The sequence below is a fragment of the Cygnus olor genome, chromosome 26 (assembly GCF_009769625.2).
Source record: "Cygnus olor isolate bCygOlo1 chromosome 26, bCygOlo1.pri.v2, whole genome shotgun sequence".
Classification (NCBI taxonomy): Eukaryota; Metazoa; Chordata; class Aves; order Anseriformes; family Anatidae; genus Cygnus; species Cygnus olor.
The window spans coordinates 4,298,476-4,324,949 of NC_049194.1; the positions used below are offsets into that span (position 1 = coordinate 4,298,476).

The 26,474-nt window shown below is 43.0% G+C and overlaps 1 protein-coding gene across 7 annotated transcripts in view; it reads right to left on the reverse strand.

Annotated features, from left to right (window-relative positions):
- Positions 1 to 26,474, reverse strand: part of ELAVL1 (ELAV like RNA binding protein 1) — a 42,011-nt gene that overhangs the window by 9,571 nt on the left and 5,966 nt on the right. For all 7 annotated transcript variants that reach the window (XM_040537913.1, XM_040537908.1, XM_040537910.1 and 4 more), the window contains exons 2-4: positions 21,107 to 21,290; positions 4,148 to 4,251; positions 3,157 to 3,310 (exon numbers count right to left, since the gene is read on the reverse strand). In XM_040537913.1, coding sequence (XP_040393847.1) covers positions 3,157 to 3,310; positions 4,148 to 4,251; positions 21,107 to 21,278 — 430 coding nt within the window. In that variant the 5' untranslated portion in view covers positions 21,279 to 21,290. The remainder of the gene's footprint in view (positions 1 to 3,156; positions 3,311 to 4,147; positions 4,252 to 21,106; positions 21,291 to 26,474) is intronic.

The following is a 26,474-nucleotide window of genomic DNA, read 5'->3' on the forward strand; positions in this document are numbered from 1 at the left end:
AGAATCCCACTGGAAGAAAATGAATCACAAAACCCCTTAGCTTTGATTACCGTATCACTAAAAAGCATTTGCAAACAAAATTTTCCAAATGTTTTCAGCTTTCCAAGGCTAACACACACTCCAGTTCTCAGACTATGGCATGAAGGTATAACTAATAAAGTAGTTTAACCTTCTGTAATAAAAAGATCACAATTTAGTCTATATTATACTCATTACTTCTGGCTAGCACATACCTTATTTTTAATTCATTAAATAGTGAGTAAGAATTACCTATTCCCTCCATAATTATATTGAAGCAATTACACTTGCATCTTGTTTCTATTTCCCAACGCTGGCCATTGGATTTTGTTATCTTTTTGATCAAGGTAAAAGTTACGCCTTACCAGATCTTTCCCCCTACTTCCCCTTCTCGTCTGTGACTAATCTGGATATACTGCTTACCACAGTGAAGTGAAAAGGGTACATTCTGTTTAAATTTCATTCCAAAGATGATGATATTATGGATAGAATAATTTCAGGACTTTGCCAACTCTACTTCAGAAAGGGCTGTATCAAATATTTTCATATTACCTCTACTAGAGGCTCACACAGGGCTATCTTCAAAGAAAGCTTCAAAAGTTATTTCAACTTATCATAAATTACAAAGTTGTTTCCAAGGCAATTGGACATTACTTCCTGAGATTTCAGAGAAGGAAATACAGCAGGACAAAACCCTGGTCACACAGCAAGCAAGCTGAAGGGAACCCATCCTCTACAATGCCCCTAGAAGGGCCTACAGGAAGGGCGCGTTTTCTTTTGGGGCACTTGGAGAACTTCCATAAACAACAACTCATCTCGTTTACTGAACGTTGTCAGGTATGCAGTCACACAGAAAAAGCCTGCTCCCTAGGTCACTGCACTTTCTGAAGAGAACATCTGCAGAACAATGGTGGAAGATGCATTTGCAGAAGCCACCCTGTGGCTAGCACCACCTGTGCAAGTGGTATTCCTAACGTCACCTGGAAAGCAGTCTGCCTGTTGAGTAAGGTATTCCAGATCTGGATTTCTTGGTGATTACTTTCAAAACAGGAGACTGGACCAGACCAGTTCAAATCAGAGCCGGTCAGATGATGTGCTCCAGTACAGGTCTTTCCGTGCCCTGTGCTGCAGAGGCGCAGGATGGCAGCAGCACCCCCCAGTCAGCAAGGGCTACCCCAAAGCCCAGCATATGGTTGCTTCTCCACTTCCATGCTGTTCATCTTAGCACTTCTCACTTGATTTAACAGAGATTTCATTTAAAATATAGTATTAAGTCTCAAAAGCTGGAGAACAACCTCTGCTGAAGGAATGTCTGAAAGTACAAAGGAAACTTTGTCCCAGTTGGGCCCAGATCCAGATATGAAACGCAGATTTTTAAAGCCAAGGCATGGCTTCGTTCTTGAAGGGAAAGGAAACCTACGTTATGCATGCATAATTGAGCTTCACAGTGTAAACAGAATACATTCTTCAAACAATACATAATTAAGGTTCTGTAAGCAAGCTGTATATCCTCTGAGCTGAAGGAATTAGACAGCATCATGCCCCAGCACACTTGATAAAAGCTGTATTATTCCTGGAAAGATTCTGATTGTATGACTTCTGTCATCTCATTTTATAGCCCTGTCAGAGAGAGACGCTAGCTATCTCGACTCCACTGGCAACCACAGAATGGTGACTCTTTTGGACACTTTTATGAGTAAGTTTTCTGTGCTCCTAAAGCCTTTTTCTTGCTTCTACCTATAGTTGTGATCCAGGTAACTAGCTCAGACAGACAAAGCCATATGGATGCCAGTTACCCAAAATGAGGAGTTCTCTGCCTAGAATAGGAAGGATCGGATTCCCTCATCCAGCTTTGAAGTGCCTGCAGTGTTGGTACCCAGATCTCCTTTAGTCACCTCAGACTTTTACATGCAATCACATTTACAGTGCAATCCACCTGATCAGATCAAAACGCTAAGAAGTAGGTGCCTACACAGGAAACTAGTTCCAATGGAGATACTTACACTGTAGACTTTTACATTTAGTCAGATGAATCTCACCAAAAGTTGCTGGTGACCTACTCTAAATTACAGTGGATTCTTCAGAGTATCAAAGCTGCTGCTCCTCACACAGCTTGAAAGCTGCTGCTCAACTAATGTACATAAAAGTACATACTACTGTGTATAAATGTTAATCTAATTCTAGTAATTCCACATTTATTATTGCACTAATATAGCACATGCATAATCCATACATAATTCATAATTCAAAATTCATACATGAAAAATGAGCTGCTGGAAAAAAAACTCAGAATACCTAATGTTGCAGGATAAGTCATACTACACAGCATAGCTGTTTCAAATAATTACATAAGAAATCAAAACTGTCAAAACACATTGTAACACCAAGTCAGAATTAACATTATAAAGGAAATCCTTTGTAAAAAAAAAAAAAAAAAGGAAAAACAAAGAAAAAAATTGGTTTTCTCCTGAGGTGAGTGCTTAACTAAGCAACTTCTTTTTACTTCAGAGTTTGTTTGTTTTTTTTAAAGCATAATGCATTCAGAAAATTCAAGAAGGTAGTAATTCACGTATGAAGCTTATTCTTCTGGTTAGCAGTAACCAGAGGATAAGACACCTCAAATGTTTTTAAAATATCAAGAAATTGTATGAGTGAATTCCAAGTTGGTATGAAAGACAAAACACACTGGTATTTTTCTTTTTAAATATTTGACTATGGCCTGGAATTCACCTGTGAGTAGCAACTGCATTTGTGTAAACTTTATACCTTCAAATTACAAGCAGATTGCCCAGGCACACACTGCACTATACTCCCATGAAATATCAGAGCAAGAGGAAATTTGGCAAATCAATAGTTTAGCCTGATAGAACAGACAATAAAAGCATGGAATACATTATGAGGTCTAGACTGTAACCTAGCAAAAGAAGCAATGTAAGTCATTCTGTGTGAAAAAAAAAACCACAAACAAACCAACCACACATTAGAAAAGGACAGCCCATTAAAATTATTTCAGTGGTTGATACCAGATGCCATGGTTAGTTTGTGACAGTTAAATTAGTTTAGGAGCTGCTAGTCCCTGAAGAGAGGCAAAACATGCCATACAGTACAGTTTTGTCTAGCTAGTGCAATAGAACTCACCTGTGGTTTGATCCACAAGCACACGTGAGTTGATGATGCGTCCAAAACGTGAAAACATATCTTCTACATCTTTTTGTGTCATTGACCTCGGTAGTCCACTAATATATAAATTAGCATCCTTGATAACTTCAGAACTTGGACGAGCATAGGAAACCTTAAAAAAGGTTAATAATTAAAAAGAGGATATGTTCAGGGTTTAAATTGAAAGAGTAGCTTATTCTGTCATAAGTCGCTTGTATTTATTCCTCACTAAACAACGCAGGAATTTTTTATTGTAGTTCAGAAGAGGTAAATGGGTAGAGGAAAATTACCAAAAGGGAAAGAAAAATCATGCTCCTATACAACTCCATTGCTTTCAGGTTCATTCAACAGATAAACAGAAAAACAGCACTGCTATAAAATGCCAGCAACAGACCAGTGTTTCCAACATACCCGTTATGTTGAAGAATCCCTGTCCAAAGTTCGGAATTCAACAGTGGACCTACCAGTTACCACAGCTCACACCAAGAACTTGTGCAGTCAGTATATTTTTTTGAGTCAGAAAATTTATCAGCTGCAGTGCAGCTTTCTATCTTAATCTCTGCTAATAGAGAAAGTTACAAAAATGATTTAAGCAGGTGTGATTTCCTGGACATAAAGTACTGTTATATCTAAGAAGGAGTGCATGTGTATTAACAATTTAAAACAGATCAACTTTGAGACATAAGAATTAATTCCAAGTCATTGTTAGGCTTTTGATCTTGGCTACTTCTATAATAACGGTGGGAACAAAAAACAACCAAAAAGCAACAAAAGCAATCTTTAAATACCGAGCCGTTACAAAACCCAAGTGACTTAACAGCTCATTTCACTACTCTGCTCCCACAGTCAGTCTGTCTTGCAGCTGGACAGCACACAGAACTCACCACCAGAACGAACAAGCACTCTAAACGGATTACAAGTTTATTATAATGTCATTTTCACAGAAAACTGAAAAATCTGTACATCTTACCTTGATAGTTTTTGACTGAAGTCTGAGGCCATTCAGCGTGTTTATTGCTCGTTCAGCATCTTTTGCAGTAACGTAGTTCACAAAGCCATAGCCTAAGCTGTGTCCTACACAGAAGAACAGTTTTTAAATTAATCCTTACACAAAACGGTTATCACTACCAAAATTAAAGGACGTGAAAGCAAGAAAAATGGACTCAACATAATCCATCCAGTAAATACTTAATATGCCACAGAACTTTCAGATGATGCACGCCAACCTCAAGAAACAGCTCAAGGCTACTTCAAACATCCTCAAGAACAGTTTATCTCAGATGGCTGCAGACCGTCCACCAACAGTAGAAAAATCAAATCTGAACTCTTGTACTGACTCTTGTCTCATGAACTTAATGGGGATATAACAAAGACATGAATTTTTGCCAAGTTCACAAATACAAACTCTTGCATACAAAGAACAGAAAGCAAAAAGTGTGAATTGATGAACCCCTGCGTATGAAATCATCATGCTACACGTTTCTGTGTAGCTATTTCAACTTTCGCTCCTGGAGACCACAGGAAGAAGGTTTTTATTTCTTCATACATTCATATAGCTAACAAGCAGTAAGTATCCCAAACACAGGATAAAGCTGAAAAGTGAAAAATTATCTTCAATGCAGATACTTCATGTACTTTAAGTTTACCTTAAGTCTTACCAAAAAAAAAAAGTAATAATAGTACAACTTCAAAACATTTAAGGCAAAGGACACTTAATTGGGTATTTGTTTGTTCTGCTTCTGTATATTCAACCTCCACAAATGCTCCTATCAGTTATAACAGTACATAAAGTCACTTCAGGTTGCAGTTTCCCAACAGTTAGAGGCTATGTTATCACTGCAGGCCTAAAAATAACTGAAATCCTTTCAGGCTGTCTTGGCACCTCCCATCCAAGAGATGTTCCTTTTTCAGACTCCTCCTTGTCTGTCTTTCAGACTCCTCCTAGTCAGACCTACAGAATGCACGAGAGAAAACTTGAAGTGTGCATAGGAGAACATGCTATTTTACTGTAATAATATATTACTGCTACCTTATTATTAAGCTCCACTGTTAGGCTTGAGAACACCAGAAGACATGGCTAAACATTAGAGTAAAGCATTCTCTTCTGAAATACAGCCCTTTTTGATTACATGGCATGGCTCCGCAACAGTTATAGCTGCCAAGGCAGTTTTCTTATGCCTTCCAGACATTTCAGAACACCAGATATACAAAGATGAGTTGTGGTGACATGCTAGCACAAAATCTCAGAGTAACTGAAGATTAACCCCCCCCCCCCTCCCCCTGCAAGAAGACTCATCAGCCCTCAATCAATATCCTGGTAGCCTATCAATATCTTGTGGGTATTGAGACCTACCAGCCTATAAGCAGCACGGGACGGAAGGAAGCTCCAAATCACCTTCTGCATGTTGTTACCAACAGCACACGGTGCAGACGAACTGCAGCTGTAACAGCACAACTGCCTGGCACGTCCCATGTTCACCTGCTTTGTTGTGAAATGTAATATACCACTAACTCATCTAAACCCAAATAACGTCACGGCCTGTTTCTTAATACGCTTGCTGTATAAACAGTCCCAGTTAATTTTTACAGGCTGCTAAAGCTCTTAAAAGAAGCCAGATCCACTTCACATTCACGCCTCCTACAGGAACGACATCCTGTTCTTTGACAAAGCATTAAAACATCTCTACTAGCACAGATCAAGCTTTTGTAATACCAGGCACTTCTGTACAATTGCAATAGCAAATTAATCTTTGATAGCCAGGTACAATTTAATTGTGCATAGGAAACAACTAGAATAAAAGATCTTAGACAACATCTTCTGTACCTTTACCTTTTAAAGAGCTACAGATGACAGTGGCTAATAGAACAGAAAATGCACATTACTAAGAAATCAACAAAAAAGCACGTAGGTAAAAGAGAGATACAGCTGTAAAACCCCAGAGATGGTCAATCATTTAGATAAGGTGTGGTTAGCCTGACTAGTGATTTTTTTTTCCCTAATCAAGAAGATGCGTTATTTATCAATTAGAAAAACGTTCATCGCCTGGACCCTGGCTTAATCTAAGAAAACAAAGATAAGCCTTAGAGGGAATACATGCCATGCAGATGGCAGGCGATGAATTTTCCCCACCTAAGGGGGCGGGAAGGGTCCAACACTCCTTACAGGCCCAGCAAACCAGGAGCTTCTCTGCAGACCACCACTACTCTGAGCACCACCTTCTTTGCAGGTGTTCTGTTTGTCCCAAAAGCCACATCAACATCACGCTACTGCACAGAATGAGGTCCTAGTAAAGATTTTGGAGACAGGCCCTTAAAGATCAGGGAAATAGCAGACCCAGCCATCCTCTCCTGGCAGGGCGAAGGCAGGAGCCTGTGCAGCGTGGATTTGTTAAGCTGTCCTCAGTGCTGTGGGTCACAGAGACCAGGGGCTCGGTGCTCTGGCCAGCACAAGTGAACATCCTTCCCCATTTTCCTGGGTAAGTCCCCAGAGAACAGAGCAGGCACGCCCTCTTGTGCAGAGCCTCAGACAGCTTGTATGTTCATGCACCGTTTGAGATCAGTGACAAGGAAGATTAAGCTACTTACTTTTGTTTTTATCCTGTATAAGCGTTCGTAGATACGCAGAACTGAAAGGGACCACAGAATCTGGGTCAAGCCCTTGCAATCACACACTGTACATATTCCCCTTCCCTAAAAAGGGAGCTTCACATGAGAAGCAGTTAGGTTTTTGTCCCGAGGACTCTGATTGAAAGCACGATCTAGAAATCCCTCCTCCAACGCTCTCCTTTTCTAAAAGTGGGCCTGAGTTTATCCCCATCTCACTTATATCCACTTGTTCTTGTACAAGTACCGTCCTTTCACTTACACATGCTCACCCTGCCAAGTGTCTGGTTCCCAAAATACGCACGCAGGGACCATAACCCCCGCGACCTTCTGTCTTGGTTTCACCTGAGCCAAACTTGTTCTTTTCCCCTTCTCGTTTTATACAGGTGGCTATTTTATACAGTGGCTATTTGTATCAGAGTTTGAATGCCCTGGGAAAAGAGGGCAGGGATGGAATGGGGTTAACAGAAACACAGATAAAACAGCAGGGTCTGAGAAGGCATCTAGCAGATGGCAGGATTACAATGGTAAGAGTTTCTCTCATCCCCAGTGGTTACAGTCTCACTAACTTCTCAGTCACTAGATAAGGAAGCACCTATTACCTATCTTCCCCTACAAGGACTAGGATGCTGACCCTCCCATCTTCCTCTATACTTACCACCTTTAAATGACATCAATGGAACATGACTTTACAGTCCTTAAGTGTTAAAAAAGCTAGCCTACGCAGAACAGACAACAGACACCAACTTATCAGCCTCACTCATCTCCTGCCATTCAGGTCTTGCTTTTGATCCCTAACCAGGCTGGATCTCACCCACGACAGTCCCAGCGCCAAGAGGCCCGTTCCAGATCTCGAGAGGCATGTTCCACATCTCCACACATCGCTCCTCAGGAACACCGTCTGCTTCGTAATTGTGCAATGCATTCCCACCTCCTAAGAGCACAAACTAGATTCCTTCAGGGTATGCCAGGAAAAATAAGGGGCTGGCATTTACACAACGTAATGATTTATGTCAAGCATTTGTCTCAGGCAAGGAGAAGTTATTTGCTTTACCACAACATTAACAGCCTGCTAGAAACCTATTGTGCAAAAGAAAGCAATTCCATAACATTCCTCAATCTATTTTTAGTGGATAGTAATTAAAAATAAATAAACAAACCCTTTGCTTATACATAAAATGTAAATCTACTCAAGAGACCAAAATAAAAAAAACAAGCAGGCCCTTATCTGGATGAATAAATTAACAAAGTGATCACGAAATCTAGTTTTAAACAAACTGCCATACTCCTTCAGCATAAAGAATCTAGTTTTGTCCCCGTGATAAGAAGCCCTTTCATCAAAGAGGGCACTCATTTTCTTTCTGCGCGTCACTTGGTTTTCTGTCCATGTCCTTGCTTCCTTCCCCTGCTGCCTCAGACACACGCCTTCAGTCCCTACATCGTTTCTCATTCCCCTCCTGCTATGGGCTGACAACTCCGGTTTCACTGGAGTCCAGTACGAGAACAGAGCTGGTGCTTGTCTTCCTCCCCGCTTCAGAGTGGCTGTCCCTGAAAGCAGCGGCCCCGGATTCTCCCCATCCTGCCCTCCTCAAGGAAGCAGAGATGTAAACCTGGCCCCACTATGCCAGAGCGCCTTGGTACGAAGGCATTCCAGTTCAGAATTTGTTTTCTGAACTGAGAAACTCTTGCTAACCAATGCAGTCTTGTGAGATTATATAAATAAATAAAAAGCCAAGTAAACAACACAGGAGGATGGAAGAGATGCTCCCAAGACATCACTGAGGAGAACGGGGTGTCTTGGGAATAGTCGGGTTTTTTGTTTGCTGCTGCAAAACATGCACGAATGCATCAAGCACTACCTCGTCTGAATACAGACATCGGTGGACTGAAATGCACAACTCTAAGCGGTGGCTCTGCAGCTTCAGAGGATGAGAACAGCAAAAAGTGCACTGCACGGGCTTGCTCCAGTACAGTTACAGCACTGTGTAACGGCACCTACACACACGTGTCAACTAGAGAAAAATGTGAGCACACCTGCATCACGCTTCAGGAAAGAAGTCCTGCCAACGCAGAAGTACAGCAAGGCAGGATTGGCAGAGCAAGTGACCACAAGGTTATCCTAAGCCCCAGGACAAGCAGGGCTGTGCACACAGCACCTCTCTGCACTAGGTACACGTGCCAGCTCCTGCTGTGAAAAAGCATGTGCTAGCAACTCTAAATCCGGCGACAGAAAACAGCAGCTGGGCTTTCCTCTGCAGCAGTGCATTCCTCTGCTTTGTTAGGTCAACCTAAAAATGTGTTCAGTTCTAGAAATTCAATTTCTAAAATTAAAAATAAGCCATTTCAAAACAAAGCTAACCGATTCTCTCTGAACACTACAGAAACCAGAAGGGGTTTCAATATAAAAGGGATCAGATACGATACATGTCTTCTGTCTGCTTCTTCCCCCAGTTCCATGTCCTTCGCACGCAAAAGGTACCTGCTGGACACCGGCACAACACTAAGAGCCGCTTCAGAGCTCATTAATGCTACAACCTCATGTGGCAGTGCTTGTTTTTACTTGGCCGACTTCTGCCATTAAGATTCACTTAAAAGACAGACGCTAAGAGGTACACGTCTATACTTTACAGGGTATCGCTACAGTTTGCAGGCTTTGCACCTGAGCACCTTACCTCCTCCTTTCTGGAAAGGCCCCCGGAGACAAGGAACCGCCTGAAGCCACGGGACTTGGGACTGCCAGCTCCCAGAGCCTACTCTGGTTTGAGGTGAAATATTTAAATCTGGAATCAGGCCACCATTTCTGAAGTTAAGTTATAACAGACTGCTGTCAAAGTTTTGACACTTTTATGTACACCTGTGCTAACAAGAAGATAAAACAGGCTTTGGGAATTTCCAACCCTTTCATTACAGAAGAAACCCCACTTCCATTGGAAAGCCAAGAACAAAGCTCAAGAATGGAAGGTGCTAATAAGCTGATCCACAGCAAAATAAAGATAATTAAAATTTTGGTGGACTATTGTCTCTTATCCTTCCTATTAATAGAGATGAGAGTATGCTGTCAGGTGTTGAAATAGAGGAAGGAAGACTGAATCCAGAGTATAGCACTGATAATTTGAAGTACCTGTCAGTTTTGGACTTTTGTCGAAAAGATGCATAGTATTTCAAACGCAGTCTGTTATAGCATACCTAGAAAAAAATCTTAATAAAAGCAAAGAAACATTTTTAGGCGCCAATCGAACAAGCTACTGATTTAATGGGAAAGACACAGACCAGCTTCCAGGCTCTCAATAACCTTCTGTCAAAAGCTTCTGTCATTTCAACAGCAACTGGCTGTCAGATTGAGGCAGGGTTAAAGCATCAGCCTCCAGACCTGACCGCATGCAATGAAGTTTTATTTAAACTCCTGCAGTGTCCATGCCAGTTGACCCTGGCAAGTAACAATAGCCATGGCCTTTGTGTTATTCTCCAGCCTAGAAAATCAGGGGCTTAATTGAACAGCAGTTCTGGCAACACCACTGATGAAACGGTTTGAGTGGAAGAGAAACCACATCAGAACATGCAACAAAGGCACACGGAAGTTCACATTATAGCAAAGCTCCCTTGCTCATTCTCATTTCCAGCCTCCTTCCCAATCAGGCATAGACTTTTACACGGAGGAATTACTGCTGTAATTACCGAGTTTCTTTATTTCCTCAAGTGTTTGTGGTAACTGCTTACTAAATTGGTTAATTAAAGAATGAAAAAGCTCGTAATTAAAAGAGGAATTCAAACCCAAGCAAGCAGTGCAAGTTGACCAGACACCGTTTGCCTACTCCATGGAACCATTCCTCAGCACAACATACACTACACAGCTTCATCCTGATCCAACTCATTCTAAAAGCTGTAATCTATAGCGTGAACAAAGCAAAGCACTGCCAAAAAGACCTGAAATAACCTGCCAGTGAATAAAACCAGTGTTTTTGCTTTAGAAATACTGATCCCTAAGGGCGAAATGTTGTCTTCCGACTTCAGTGTTCACCAGCCAGGCATGCTGCTAATAAGGGTTACTGGTTTTTGTTGGAGGAATCCCTGACCCCTCAGCAGCTTCAACACACACCAGAAATGCAAAGCTGCCCATAGGCAGTGGATATGCTGACAATTACTTCAGAGCAAGGTCACCACATGTTCCCATACACAAGCACAAACCACTGCATCTTTTTCACCACTACATCTTCCCCTGTTACTCAAATTTGATGCCACCCACTTACCTGTAAGCGTTATTTGGTAGCTCCACAGCACTTCTAAGAACTCCTTTGAGGAACCCAACAGAGACATTTCTTAAACTCCTCAGCTTGGACATGATGCTGAAGTGCAAATAATGTCTTGAAGCAAGCATGGGAGACACGAACAACTCAGGTTGCAGGACTTGCCCACATCGGTCCATCTACACCCCTGTGATCACCCAACACTATTTCTCCCACATGGCTGGCAAGCACCCAGCAGGAATGCAGCCTGGCTGCCACGGAAGGTGACAAAACCCAGGAGCTAGAGATGGCTTAGTCAGAAACCAGTGTTTGAAGACACATCAAAATCTCCTTAATCTCACTGGGTCTGAAAGATGGTATTGGATGCTAAGGGCTGGGAATGCTGTTGGGTTCAAGCCCACCAGAATAGACCAACCTAGAACTCAGGAAAACAAATAGACGTGTCAGCAGAGCAGCCTGGCTAAGCAGGGAACTCGTGGCAGAGCTCCAAGGCAAACAAGCAGCATGCAAGAGATGAAGAAGAGACAGCCTGCAAGAAAAGTAATTTAGAAACAGTCCACTTGGTTTCACAAAAGCCAAAACTGAACTGAAGTTGAGATTTGCAAGGAAAGCAAACAAAGAAAAAAAAAATCAGAAGGAACAGTAACTTTGAAAGGTCATGGGAACTGGACGAGGTTCCCAGCAACTGCAGATGGACAAAAACTAAGTCCACCTTCAAGAGAGCCCAAAGAACAACCCAGGTCACCACAGGCTGGTTGGCCTCACTGTGGTTCCAGGAAAATCATGGAGCAAGTCCTCCAGGGACACGTTTCTGAGAAGATGAAGACAGCATGGTTGGGTCAACACAAACTTCCCAGGGACAAATCATGCCTACCCAGCCTGACTGGCTTTGGACAGAAGGACTGGATTTGTGGACAAGGGAAGAGCAGTGGCTGCCGTTCCCTTCATCTTCAGCAAGCTTCCAATACCGTGCTTGAGAATATTCACGCATCCAAGTTAAGATGTTACAATCGGGATGAATGTCAACCAGATCAGAAAAGATGTGGATCAGAGGGTGGCAGGTCACACTACCTGTATGCCCGCATGACGTAGAGCACCGCAGGGGTCCGTCCTCAGACCTGCGCTGGTTTCTGCTGTTATCCACAGCCTGGAGGTGATGGGGGTACACTCTTGCCAAGACTGGAGACAACGCTGGGCTGGGAGGAACCTGTGGTACACTGGAGGGCATGGCCGCCACCCAGAGGGACGGGCCAACAGGCCTTTTGAAATCCAGCACGGACAAATGCAGAGTCCTGCTCTGGGAAGGAAGAGCCCCTTACACCACCACAGACCGGGCACTAAGCGGTGCAGAGCAGCTCTATGGAAACGGACCTGGAGTCATGGTACAGAGCAAGGCAAGCATGAGCCAGCAGTGCACTAGGACAGAGAAAGTTAAGGGCACCATGCATCGTGCTAAGCAGAAGTACAGCATGAAGGAAGGGGTAAGGATCATCCCCCCTCACTCAACACTCACTAGACAACATCTAAAATACTGCTTGCAGTTATTCCTACGCCCAAATACAGGAAAGACATCAATGAACCAAAGCGGGCTCAGCTAAGGACCACCGTGATGCTCAGGGGGACGGATTTCCAAGCTTGGAGGTTTTCAAGGCCAGACCCAGAGTAACCTGGCCTGACCTTACAGCTCACTCTGCTCCGAGCAGGACGCTGGACATAGGTGGCCACCCAGCTATGGTCCCAACGACAGAACGAGGAACACTCAGGTTAACGTGGTCTTCGGGCCTTTCCAGTTCCACCGAAGGCCTTTTTGTGCCAACAGTCCATATGCATACTTCACCTAAGTAGGGATGTAACAGACCTAAGGATTTATGAAAGGTCTAGAGAAGGTAAGGAATCCCACCTTTATTCTCCCTCACAAGACCATCTCCCATTCACAGAATCACTTCCAAATTCTGAGTTTATTTCTAGTGCAGCCCTGAAACCAAGGCCTGTACTTACCAAGACCACTACGTGGCTAGGAGCTCCGACCCTGTCCATTTTCAGCAGACTAGTTATTTTGTCACACATTTCTGGAAGCACCCACTCCTGTTCTGTTTTCAGTTGAATTCATTTCTGAAGGTTTCCACTGTAGGGTTTTTTTTGTTTGTTTGTTTGTTTTTTGACTTTTTTTGACTTTTTTTTGTCCCCTGGCCTCAGGAGATTATGCTGCTTTCCAACTCCTCCTGATGTCCTTCAGCCCTAGTTACCTCTGCACCACACTGTACCAGCTTTTAACCCCTTTCTCATTTTAACGTTCAAGATATCAGCCTCAGCAGGGAACGTGTCAGCCCTGCAGGCACTGCCTGGCTTGGCTTTGGAGTCAAGCGGTCACCACTGGCTGCCCCCTCGCCAGGTTTTGTTTCCATACCACGAGGCATCCTTACAAAGACTGGAGGAGGGGGAAGCAGCTTGTTGAAGGACTTCTGTCAAAACCCGTTTTTTGGAAGCAAGCAAACATTTTATTCAAGTATTCGATCACCAGCTTTCAAAAGTAACAGCAGAAGGGCATTGTTCTCCATTGCAAATCCATGCTGATCAAACCTCCTCACACCACCAAGCTCACAGTGTACTCGTGAGAACACAGCGAACACCCCAGACCTTCAGCAAAGATACAGATGATGCATCTCAGCTGCTCCAAAATCAATCTGAAGCTAAAAGCCCACAGCCTGATCCCAAACTTCACCTGATCCAGTCCCCCCAGGACTCATCTCAAGGTCCTTACAACTGGCTTCATCAGTGATTCTCCTAAGTTGCTTGAAATGCACCCGTTCTGTCCCATTTATATGGCAGTGACCACATTAAGTCCCAGAGAAGTGGAAAACATGCCGCTCATCAGAACCAAGAGGTATAGCAGTTTTAGCACAGGTACTAGAATAGCACCTTATTCCTAAAGGTCACGTTCACATTGCCCAACAAAATATTCTATAGTCTTGTACTCAGAATTTTGAAAAAGGAAGTAAGTATTTTATTAACCTGAGTAACTTCTTGAAGCTACAATTAATCATCTTGAATTAGTTTTTACTCTTCTGCTTCATCTCCAGTTTAATCATAAACACTGTCCAAAACTATCGTTAGTCATACAAACACCGAGAGCACTGCAGAAATCCCACGTAATCAGGTTGTTGTCAGGCTGAGGGCAAAGCTCCAGCTAGCTGGACAGTCTGGTGTTGTGCCTAACTTCAGCCATCTGCAAAGCACTGCCCTGTTGTAAGACTAAAGTGGCTGGATCGATGCTACCTGTAAGCATACCCCTTAGAGCACAAAGACAAAAGCTCAGGTTCTATGCAAGTATTTCCAAGGTATTTACCCTTTAAAAGCCCCTATGGTCAGTGTCAATGCAACAGCTCAGTACTTTTCTTCCACAGTGACCAACCTCAGCTTCGTTATAGTTTCCGTCTGAGCCAATTCCTGCTTCTACTTAAGACTTCAAACCAGTACATCTTACTGAAAAGGCTTTTGATTGCAACAGAAAGGAGCTAGGAATGAAACAAAATAACGTCTAGTTTTATTGGTAGCAATTTTCAAATACAAAATGCGCCCCCACTGCTTCATCTGAATTCACAAAGCAGGACACAAAGCTACTGCCTGTTCTGTGTCTGAAAGACGAACGGTCACGTTTATGGAAGTCTAGGGGCAAAACAGTATTTGGCAGGTTCAGAAAGCCTGACCTTCAAACAGCTCAGGATAACGTTTGGAATTACTGCAACGTGGCCTCCCCTCCATTTGCAAAATAAATGGAATTTGCCTTGAAACAAAGATGACTACAAGCAATACAAACAGACGCTTCAAACAAAAAAGTCAAAAACTACAAAGCAAACTTGACATAAGTCTGGTCTCAACCTGGATCAAAGAGACAAAGAGACAGCTTCCAGGGATGTCGCTAACACCACAATATTTAAAATTTTGACCATTTGCAGTAATAGTGCCAGCTTTAAATCCTGAAAACTGAAGATTTATTATTAGAAGTTACTTTAATTTAATGAAGCCCTTCCACACATTTGTCTCTTCTATATATTCTCTTTATATTTTCTCCTTTCTCTCATTTCCAGAACATTTTTCTATTGAGATTTAATTTAAGTTGCTCCAGGGCTCTTTTTCCAGATGAACTGCAGTCACATCCAAGATGCTGTGAAGTGAAAAGGATTTGTAAAGTGAACACAGAAAATACCAGGCCCAGAATTGTGCATGAACACCACAGGCTGATTTCCTGAGGAAGTCTTAGGGGAAAAAAAAAATTCCTTGCCCACTTACCGTAAAATCTGATTTCTTTAGAACTTTAGGACAGATTTTGTTCATCAGTGGTTAGAATGAAAACCTGACTATTCGAAAAGCCAAAGCCTGAAAAAATTCCCCCTTATCCATTTAAGAATAAACTTTTCTAATAATGACATTTTTTTCCTGTAAACATTATAGTGCAAAACCCCGCCAAGTGTTCAGAGTCAATATGATCATAGGTTAAGGTGAACTAAATCATTATTCTGCAGAATACACTGCTTCTCCACTGGAAGAGAATTAAAGTGCTGTAACATGATGTGGAACAATAACTCCACATAAAAACGTATTAAGAAACATTAGAGTACAATTAAAGATTTTGCAATATGGCTTATTTTTTATGGTTTGGTGGGGGAAAAGAAGAAAGGCAAAAGAATTGAAGATGTCTGCTTTTGTGAAGCGGAATATTTCATACAACGGGGAGTACAACTAACTGTGTTGGCCTTGGTGATTTTACGTGCCTACATAAGGCAAGGAGGGATAATGAGCATGGATTTATTTACACCCCTCTGTTTCTCCAGAGAGCAAGGATACCTATAACGCTAAGGCAGTAGCAGCCATCCTCCATTATGCCGGCCCAGACATAATGCTTACAGAAAACATCACCAAGGTCCCTCTGAATGGCAGCACGACCACCTGCAGTATCAGCCACTCCTCCCAGCGTTGTACCACCTGCAAACGTGCTGTGGGTGGGCTCTATTAAATTTTTAACAGGATTGGCCCCATCACTGAACATCTAGGTACTTCAGTAGTGACTGGCCTTCAGCTGGACTTTGTGCTGAAGATCACCAACCTCAGAGACTGGATTTCAATCCACCCACAGGTCCTTTACACGGTGACACCAGTCCTCCAGCAGCTCTAAGACCATCTCTCCCAGCCAGCCTACGTAAGAGGCCCCAGGCACCCCCAAGACCTGCTGAGCTGCACCCTCGCTCTGTAGCTCTTTTTCAGTCCAGGCCTCTGTAACCTGCAGGGATGGCTGCTCCAGCGACTGCTGGAGACCACACAGCACATCACCCCGCTGCCGAGCACACGGCCTGGTCCCAACACAGTCCTTACCGCGATCCGTGCTGCTCTGTCTGTCTGCAGTGCTCTGGGAGCTGTGCTCCGGGCTGGACCCAACCAGGGGTCAGCTGGAACAAAAGCTCCAACCCTACCTCTGATCAAGGACAGCTGACAGAGCCCAGAGCTGCTGGAAGCCAAGGTCTCCTCCAGCTGTCCTTCCCTGGCAGCTGCACACATTCAAGTTCCTCAAAGGGTTCCCACTAGTCCTTTGACAACCCACAAGTTCCCCGAACATTCAGAGGCAGAGCCCAGAAACTGCTGCATCAGCCGCTGCTTCTGCTGTGCTCTGAACACACTTGAAGTCAGGCAACATTTGTATTAGGGATATTCCCATACCCTTGCTAGAACTCAAGTTATTACCTCCGAGGTAGTTTATACGGCCAACCTGATGATAAGGGAAATCAAGCGAAGCTGACAAAACTAAAAGGGTGTTAACTTCTTAAGTATTTGGCCAATTTATCTGCAAACTGTTTGCACTTTTCATTAAGTTAACCATTGTTGCTAGGTGTTCTGGAATGTGCATTTAAAGAAATTGCATACCACTAAATGTGATTAAAAAGCTAGAAAAAAAATCCAGGATAATGATGCATTTCAATTCCACAGTTAACAGCAAGAACTATACAATACCGTAGTTGTTTTCCATGCAAAAGAGAACAATTTCAGCCAAAGAGAATACTTGAACACTTTCCACAAGACAAGAATAATTAAGAGTTCTGTTAGTAGACTGGAAGCCACCGCACTAGCACAATGAGCAATCTCCCCATCACATGAGCTAGAGCTACTTACCTCCTTTCAGCATCTGAAGGCTGTTAAATGAAGCCCTCCTCCCCTTTATGCTTTAAAAGCTTGGGGACACCATTTATTTCTGGTTTAGGTTGCATAATTTCTAAGAAAGGGTCTTCCAGATAAGATCTTATGAAAGGGAAAAGGCAGTGAAAAGATGCGTGCACATCAGTTCCTGTAATTCCAGCTATCAGGAAGTGATTGTTTTGATCCTATAAGCAACAGGTCACGTGCACTTGCAGTACACGTGAGCTATGACGACAGTATTCTTTGAGAGGGACTCCAGATTTCTGTACACAATCATGACAAGTCATCACAAAATGTCCCGTCTACTCCACATTTTTCAGCAGCGATGGAGTGCTACCTTCATCCCCTATTGCTGCTGATCGAGGTCAACATCAGTGAGCTCCATCAGACCTCAAGCTTGCAGAAGCAAACGGATTGCCATGAGGAAGCCCACTGTTTCCTTTCAGTGTCTGCACAGAGGTGGCCATATTTTGGTAGCTGATTGGTATAGACAGCTTCTGGCACAGTCTTAAGGATCATGTTGTGTTATTTCCTCCAGTAGGAATTCAAATATTTTGTGAAGAGTATCACAGGGATATCTTATTTCCTCCTCAAGCAGTTTAAGAGATGTGAGGGATGGAATAAGAAGCCTGAAGAAGCTGGATGCCTCCCTCTCCTAACCAGATCAACTGCCGTCGGACAGAACTCTGACAGAGAGGTGCACACAGCAAAATTGTCACCAGATGGATGGTCACGAATGCCACAAGCACTAAACAGATCCCACAGAGATCTGCACATTGCTGGGTAGGAGATCAGTAAGAGCACAAGTTCGGGACCAGGATGCCTGAAGTCAGTGCTAGAGGGCTACAGTCTTGTCAGTGCAGAAAGATCAGACAAACCCCAGCACTCTTCCTTGCTCACGGCCTCATGAGCCAGAACCACACACAGTGTGGTCTTCAGCTGAATGGAGCCAATGGCTACTCACAAGCCTCAGCAATAAATAAAAAAGGCCAGGAGACACAACGAAGATGAAAAGTAAAATCTCAGACTTGACACTGTGCAATACTATATTGAGAAGTGACCTTCTAATGTTTCCCTGGGGCTCTGAGCTGGTGCTAGTCTTGAAACCTGACAAAGAACAATATCCAACGTGAATTCTACAGACTTCTTTGTATGAAAATCCTGGACGATCACAACAAATACAAGTACAGTGAGCAACAGAGCTACAGTCCAAGATTTGCTTGTTGCACCTGAGAGTAGAGATGCTGATTACTGACTGGCTCTTCACAACTTAAGCAAAGCCATGTCTGGAAATGCTTAGGAATTCAATACACAAACTGGACGACGTAGACACCAGCACCTTATCTCACCAGCATGATCAGGAAGAGCTGAAACTGCAATGGGAGCCTTGCACCCTGTCTAATGTTCATCTACTGTGCACAAACATCTCTTTACCGCCACTGCAGAAATAAAATAAGAAGTTATGGCTTGAACAACAAAGCAAGAGTATAGTCGTACTTTTGCCAACTCCTATAAGCTACATGTACACAGTGCAGGAAATTCGTAGCAAGGAATGTAAATTGACACTACAGTTTACTGCTACCTTCAATTCCTTTGGTGTTTATCAACAGCAAAGTAAAGGATGAAAATTGTAGCAATTTCAAAGAATTACTCTTAATTTTATAAAGACAACCTCATACATGAAAAAATAAGTATTATCAAACATTGATTTTAATTCTACAAATACAGTCAATAAAGCAACTAAACCGATTTAAAAGTTTGATTGCCATGAAAAGAGAGGTTACCTCCCTCCTGTCCTGGCCACACAGCTCCACTGCCTCTTAGGTGCCAATATTACAATTTATCTGACCTCAGAGAAAACAGAGCCATGTAGCTAAACAGATTTTTCTGCAGTTCTGATTTCTTGCTTGTCTACCTTGGGTCTCAGGGGGGTCCATACAAATGCAATTGCTGACACGAGGAAAGCAGAACTCTGCTGCAAGACTGCTCTTTTCAGGGGCTGATTGGTAGACTTTTACAGCACAGATATGTGCAAATTGTAAGGCAAACATGAAGGGGGAAAAAAAAAGTGAAGTGGTATCTCTAGAAGGTTCCTGAAGAAGCTGATTCTTAGTCACTGATATTCTAAAACAATCAACGAGCATGAAGATGACTTGGAATTGTGGCTAACAGCGTTGCACGTGAATAAAAAAATTAGTGAGGTAACAAAAAACGTGGCCTAACTAACACAGCCATGCAGACTTAAACACTTTCAATCACTTTAAAGAGCGAAGGTTTTGTATGCAGGCACTCAAGGACTGCATGCAAACTGAGAGGACTTTTACTTCTGATTCTTTGAGGGTTGTTAAGAAAAACCTGAAGCACACAAGCACCTATTTTGGGCATTAAATTACCCAGCTCTGTCAAGTTCCAAGTTAAAGTTAACAAGACTTTACCAGAGTATATGATACTACAGGGAACAGTCTTAAATAAACTCTGAGACTTCAGTTAACATGCTTTGCTTCCCATTTAAAATGTCCTCACCACCCATACAGAAGATTTTGCACTTATTCAAAAGCCTACAGTGTGGATTACCTATGTCATTTAGTGAATGACTTGCTATCACTAAAACAAATCGTCTTATTTCCTTGCAAAAGTAGCCTCCAAAGCAAGCCTCTACATCTAAGCATCGCAAACTGTATGGCAACATCTAGGCTAAGTACTTGAATAGCTCAGTATTCAAAGAAATCAGTATTTTGTGGAACTATTTCATGACAAATTTACTCATACAGTCCGTAAGTACAGATCTGGTAGGGCACTATCATGTGAAGCTAGGTCTTGAAATTTCTTTCAGATGAGAAGACAGACATTGGAGAAGCCATGCTGAAAGTACATTTTGAAGTTTTCATTATTCAGTTCTCATTTCTACTATGAAGCATATAAAATAACGTCAGTTAGAATAACACAGAATTTTCATGCATTTTATCAGCTTTCTTGCAGTTTTTACGGTGAAGTAGTTTCAGGCTTGTTTGGCATGGATTAAATAATGATTTAAATCAGTACTGCTAGAATCTGAAATACAAGATTGAGCACGTGCAGCAGAAAATTCCATAAGGCAGTAGTCATCTGCGTGCCAAGAACAAACAAGCATGCACAACTAGTGAGCAGCACAAATACTTTTATTTACAGCAATAACGATTATCTCCCACTAAATCAAAGATTCTGTGAATTCTCAGCGAGAATAACCAGAACTTGTAAACAAAGATTTGAACAGGACAAGGATTAAAACATCCTGACAGAGCAGATAAAAAGCTCCTGCAAGTAAATAGATCCAGCTTATGAAACCAGCTGCTCTGCCAGCACTTGTCTGTTTCCAAGTAAACATTATATTTCACAAACCAAATATTTCATTCCTCATTTTTTCTAAAGGTACTACTAACAATCCTATTTAAAGAACTTAGGAGTTAAATTCCTGAAGAATGATAAGGCCTACAACAGTTTCAGACACATACCACACATCTTTTTACTGATCAAAATAGAATCAATTTACTTGCATATTCAGAGCTTTTTTCCTGCTATGCAAGGAAGTAAGTTAGTGCCAAAAAAGCTCAGACTGTAGGAAAAGTAAGTAAGTTAGAGACCAAATTCAGACTTCAGATATGCATACGGATGCTGAAACTTAGGAATTTTATTGTAATTTTTAACCTTTTACAAAAACCTATGGATTTACCCTGAAGTATCCTATAAGACTAGATAGTGAGTGCTATGCAGAACATCACTCTAGTTATATGTCTTCACATCAGTAGTTACACACACTTGGAAAAATTAGATACTCTACATTAAATTGCTTTCAGGCAAGTGTTTGGTTGAGTACTTTACCACAAAGTAAAAAAAAAAAAAAAATTTTTATATTATACCTGCAACTTTGTCCCGAATAAGTTTTGCAGATTCGACTTCGCCAATACTGCTAAATAGACTCCGCAACTCATCTTGCGTCATGTTCTGAGGGAGGTAGTTCACAATTAAATTTGTTCTACCAATATCATCCCTGCAATCTTCAGCCATGTGATCTTCATAACCATTAGACATTTTATAATATATCTGCAAAGAGAAAAATCCCAAATAAGTTCCAGAACTTTGTTTGAATAAGCCAAACTTTCTCCACCTGAAATAAGCTCGAATATTTTAGAAAACTGACAACAAGCAACTGTTTCAACTGTACATATTTTTTTCACTTGTAAAACAAAACATTTTCTGTTGAAAATATCCCAGAACAATTCATTCTTTCAAGCTAGCAAGCATGGCATTTTAGAAAACCACGTACCATTAAAGAGCTCAAGTCTTTTTTTTTTTAATGTAGATAGAAAGCACTGTGACAGATTTTGTACACATTCCTGCAAACAGCAGAGCACTCACAACAGTTAAAAATCAGGTTCCCCATTTCAGAGCACTTGACTTGACAGAATTAAAAACCGCCAACCTTAATTCCAGCCTTCTGCCCAAAACTCTTACACGGAGACAAGGAGTAGCCAGACCCACTAGATGCAGTTCAGCATTTCAGCCAGCGGCCATTTGTCTTCTAGATGTTTTCTCCTTCACATGCATTTTACGACACTGTTATTATTAGATGGTTGTCTTTTGGTGAGCACTTAATTGCGCACATGAAACAGACTAATCTGTACCAGAACATTAACTTCAGTGCATGCTGCATATTTCATAGAGTTTCTATTTTTGCACTTCTTTAAAGAAAGCCTTGAAAAATACCCTGACGTTCCATCCCATGAAGACAGCCCCTGCCTTACTCAGCCATCAGCAGCAGGGGCTGAAGGCTGAAGTTTCGGATCCACAGAACATCTACAGCTCCAGCTCCCAACAGAGCCCAGCTGCTCTTTCTTCATGGCCTGCCAAAATACTGGACATTTAAAAGTGCTTTTGCAGCTGCTTTGAAATATTCATGATCAGGATACTTAAGCCCTATTCCTGCAACAGGAGAAAGGTGAGGCCTGGTGGGTTTGGGAAGCCCGGACAGGCACGTTTGTGCTGGAAGCCATTGGCACCAGGAAGCTCGGTCGCCAGACGGTTCTAGACTCGGGTTCTCAAGTTGGCTGAAGCCATTTGTTCATCCCCTCTGCTAGAGGGCACTGCACATCTCTTCCTCCAAAACAACGTCATTTTGGTTAACAGCTCTTAAGAACAGACAGCTGTGAAGTGCGTGGAATTCCAGCACTGCTCAAAACCCGTGGTGAGTTCAGGGCCTCCTGATGCTCGGCTCAGCGCTCCTCTTTCACGTCAGCCCCATTTGCGCGTTCTGCCGCAGAATCCAAACACCTAGACCCACCAGCAGCATACAGATGTCAACCTACGCCACAAAGTTGCCATAATGCTGAAGTACGAACATGTTTCCAGTCCAGACGCCGCTAATAAGGGCGATATGGATTTTACAATAAAGGCATTTAGTCCAAGTGCTCGCTACAGGAACACCATTAGCAAAATACCAACACCAAATTAGCAACACTTGCTTAGCTAATAGCCTCTGCTCGCTATACTCCATTTTCCATCTCTGTAAATTCAGATTTATACCACAGCGTTTGCAGAATGTAAGTAAATGAATGCTACACCAAGAGATCCAAACGTTAAGCATAGCAGTTCATTAACGTCCAAAAGAAACAGTGAGCAGTCAGCCCAATGACAAATCTAAGCACCAGGAACTCGGCAGCAGCCTCACAACTGTAGCTCCCTCCTGAAGAATTAGCACAAATCTTCCAAGTTCAACACAAAATCTGCCGCTCACCAAAACTCACAGCGCTACTGCAGAAAAATTCATCACCACAGGCTCAAAGAGGAGCTTTGTATCGACTTTAACAGAGCTGCAACGTACTCGTTTGGCCAAAAGAACAACACAAGATGCTGTACAAAAGCAACTGCTTCCTTGAAAACCCAGCTGACGAGGTCATCCGAGGCAGGTATCCCCCCCACAGCGCTCACCTAACCCAAGGGAACAGCCAACCCCACCTGAAAGGGACATTTTACAACATGAAGCACCGGCTCAGCGGACGCAAAAGCTCCTGGCCCGTCCCAGCGCAGTGAGTCAGCAAGCCTCGCAGCACCACGCGGCAGTGCCGGTCGTATTTGCCAACTTAGTTAGGTATTAATCTGGGCTAGAAGCACTCGTATGACCACACAGGCTTCTCAGGTAAGGTGACTTAACGCTGCCAGACAGCGATGTATTTATTAGCGGCTCGCAGATTCCGGTGAAGCTCCAGCCCCTGCTCGCTAAGGGCCTGAGCGGCCACGGTGCGCTGCTTTGTTTCATGGATCGTGGCCTGCTAAAGTTCGAGTACGTCCAGCGTCCGCACTGCTGCTGTCAGCTAGATGGAGAATCATGGAGAATCACAAAGAGGCAAAAAATCCCAACTCTAGATCGGGAATAGTGCCTTTAGGTAGCGACTTCCAGTCCCTTCTCCAATAGCGGTTAAGTCATGTCTGGCATTTATTTCATGCTTTCTTCTTATGAAAGTCAGTCTTTTTAATAGGGAAAAAAAGAGTGCACTGTTTTTAGAATAAACCGCTATTAAAGTTATGTTAACTTGAGATTTAGCACAGTATACACTGAAATTGAGTCCCTTCTTTTTTGCAGTACAGTTTGAAGCAACCTGACAGCCGGCAGCTCGGAAACTTGCCACCCACCCCGCTGATCAGCCTTCCGCCCCCAGGTCTGGGTCAACAAGGGCATTCCCTCTGCCCACAGCACAACCAATCTGTATCACAAAAGCGGTGGAAAATTGCACCAGGAGGGAAGCATTTTTGCTGCATCAGCAATTTTAATCTGCTTTCCTCACAACGAGATAAGCACCAGAGCTAATGCCAGAGGAGAGGAGAGCAAGAGGAGAGCCATAAACCGAGAAGCAGGGGAAGAGACTCCCCCCTTCTGACGATTTCTAGCTGTCACGTTGTCTCAGCTGTACTGTGAAATTGTATCGTTAAACACAGGTTCCCTTCCAGCTCTGCCAGAACTGCCTGAGCACAAGCCCCAAAACCAGTTTCCTATCCTGCTAAATGACTCTCGAACACCTGAACCTCCTTCGCTCAACGCAGGAGCTATAAAACCACGAGACTTAAGTGTTTTCAAAATTGTTGTCATGGGAGGCAACTTTGTTTGCCTTCCTCCTGCCCAAAATTCAAACCCTAGACACACAACACACCAACAGGCTGAATATGGAAGCGAAACGCTACAGTTAAGAGTATTTAATAAGTAAAGGAAGAAGCATAGATGAGATTTTTCCAGCTCTGAATACGAAGGTTCAGGTTTCCTTCGCACCCCACCAAATTTGCCCGAGATACAACAAATCCTTCCTGCTGCCATGATTCTCCTCCTGACAAGTTTACAAAGTTGCTATGTATTTCAATGATTTCCAAAAGCAGAAACTTAAATCTACCTTCCTTATCCTCCCAGGTACACCTGCTGCCTACAACAGGAGGCACCCCGGTCAGCTAGCGAGCACAGGGAACTCCGCAGCACACCACGGTGCCAAGCTACCAGGCTCACAACTGGCACTGCGCAAAACTCACAGGAGCTTGGCAACTGGCTATCAACTTTAAATCATTTTACCACGGCCTCTAATCTCACTGTCTGCAATCCTTACCAGCTATGTGCCCTGCAATAAACACAGAGCACCCAGGGCACTGTCTATTCAGAAGCAATAAGACCCGTGAAGGAAGCCTTCCATCTGCTTCTCCTCAGACATCAGAAAAAAACACTTACAGGAAGCCCTTGCATAAAGGCCTGGCAAATGTTTTCATGGGATACCAGGAACAAAACGTGCAGAAGTGATAACGGCATAGTAGAGAGGAGGAAAAGGAGCAGAGTGCTGACAAGATGCTCCTTTCTTCCTAACATCTCACCAAATACCTCCTGGCCATCCTGGAAGCCAGTGGGAAATTGCTCCCTGCGCTGGTGGTGAACGGATCTCATGTCAGTGCGAATACAAACATCCCCGAAAGAATTATTTACCTTTGCATACTGAAAAGAATTCCCAAAAAGCCATATCAAATGGTCGGTATGGAGGAAATGAGAAATACTACATCATAAATCAAGTTTTTAATTCCGCTCCCACTGAAATACATTGAGAGAATATAGGCAACCTCCCAATCTTTCTTATTAAAAGCAAGAACAATCAAGTAATGTCAACAGAGATGCAAGATTAGAACCAGGCCCAGAACCCAACCTCGGCCTGTAACCATTAACTGATGGTTGTCAGTCCTTGTTGACACAAGCCAGGAGTGTGAATGCGCTTCCATTCTCAGTTGTGGGACGGGGAAGGAAAGAAGGCTTCCCTAAGGAAGGATCTTTAGGCTTACCAGTTCCCCTTGGGAAGGATACCTGCAACGAGACTGCCGAGGCACCCAGCAGCCTTCCCAAAAAACACCTTCAATTCCATGCCCTCCCCCGCCCCCCAAAGGAAATTGTACGACTAAGTTCCACTGTAACGGGGTTCCTAAAATTCAAATCTGTTTAAAATAGCCCAGCCTTATAAATGCTTGTTTTCCCTCAAATTTAGGAGGTCAAGGTTGAAGCAGGAACCATATGCACCATGCCTTAATCTTCCTTTAATTTTGCATGTGCTCAAATTCACATAGCCCAGCACTTTATTATCTGCTTCAAAGATTGCTCATTCATCCACAGCCAGGTCTGCCTTCTCATGACCAGACTGAAAAGCTCTCCAGCATATTCTTTTTTTTTTTCCTGGAAGCATTGAACGACCCTGAAGATCACCTTCTCAAAGGTGCAGAAGATCCCAGAAGGTTTAAAAGAAAAGTGACACAAATAGCTCTGGCAACATACCAATAGCAGCTTTTTCCAAATGAAACTCAGTGTCTGCATCGAAAATCCTGTGATTCAGAGCTATTAAGTCTTTCACTGCAAGATGTTTGCTAAGAAGGCAGTCCTACAAGGAAGGCCTACGTAGGAATATTCTCAAGATGCCTGATCCTGAAGATGCACAGTTGAGAGGCTCACTGTACCTTCCCCTCGTCTATGGGTCTGCAAAGGCGTTAGACCACCACAGGCCTCACAAACCTGAATGCAGACACCTACATAGATTACAGATGATAATGTGAATGTATTAGCTACTGCAGAACCTAGGAAGAAGGAAAATTCTCCCATGAGCAACGAGTTCTGTGCTCCTTCACACCAGCAGCTGGCACTTTCATTAAATCCAGGCAGCAAGCCTTATCACTCCAGCAACCGAGCTATTCTCCCTCCCACAATACAGCTCTCCAGAAAGC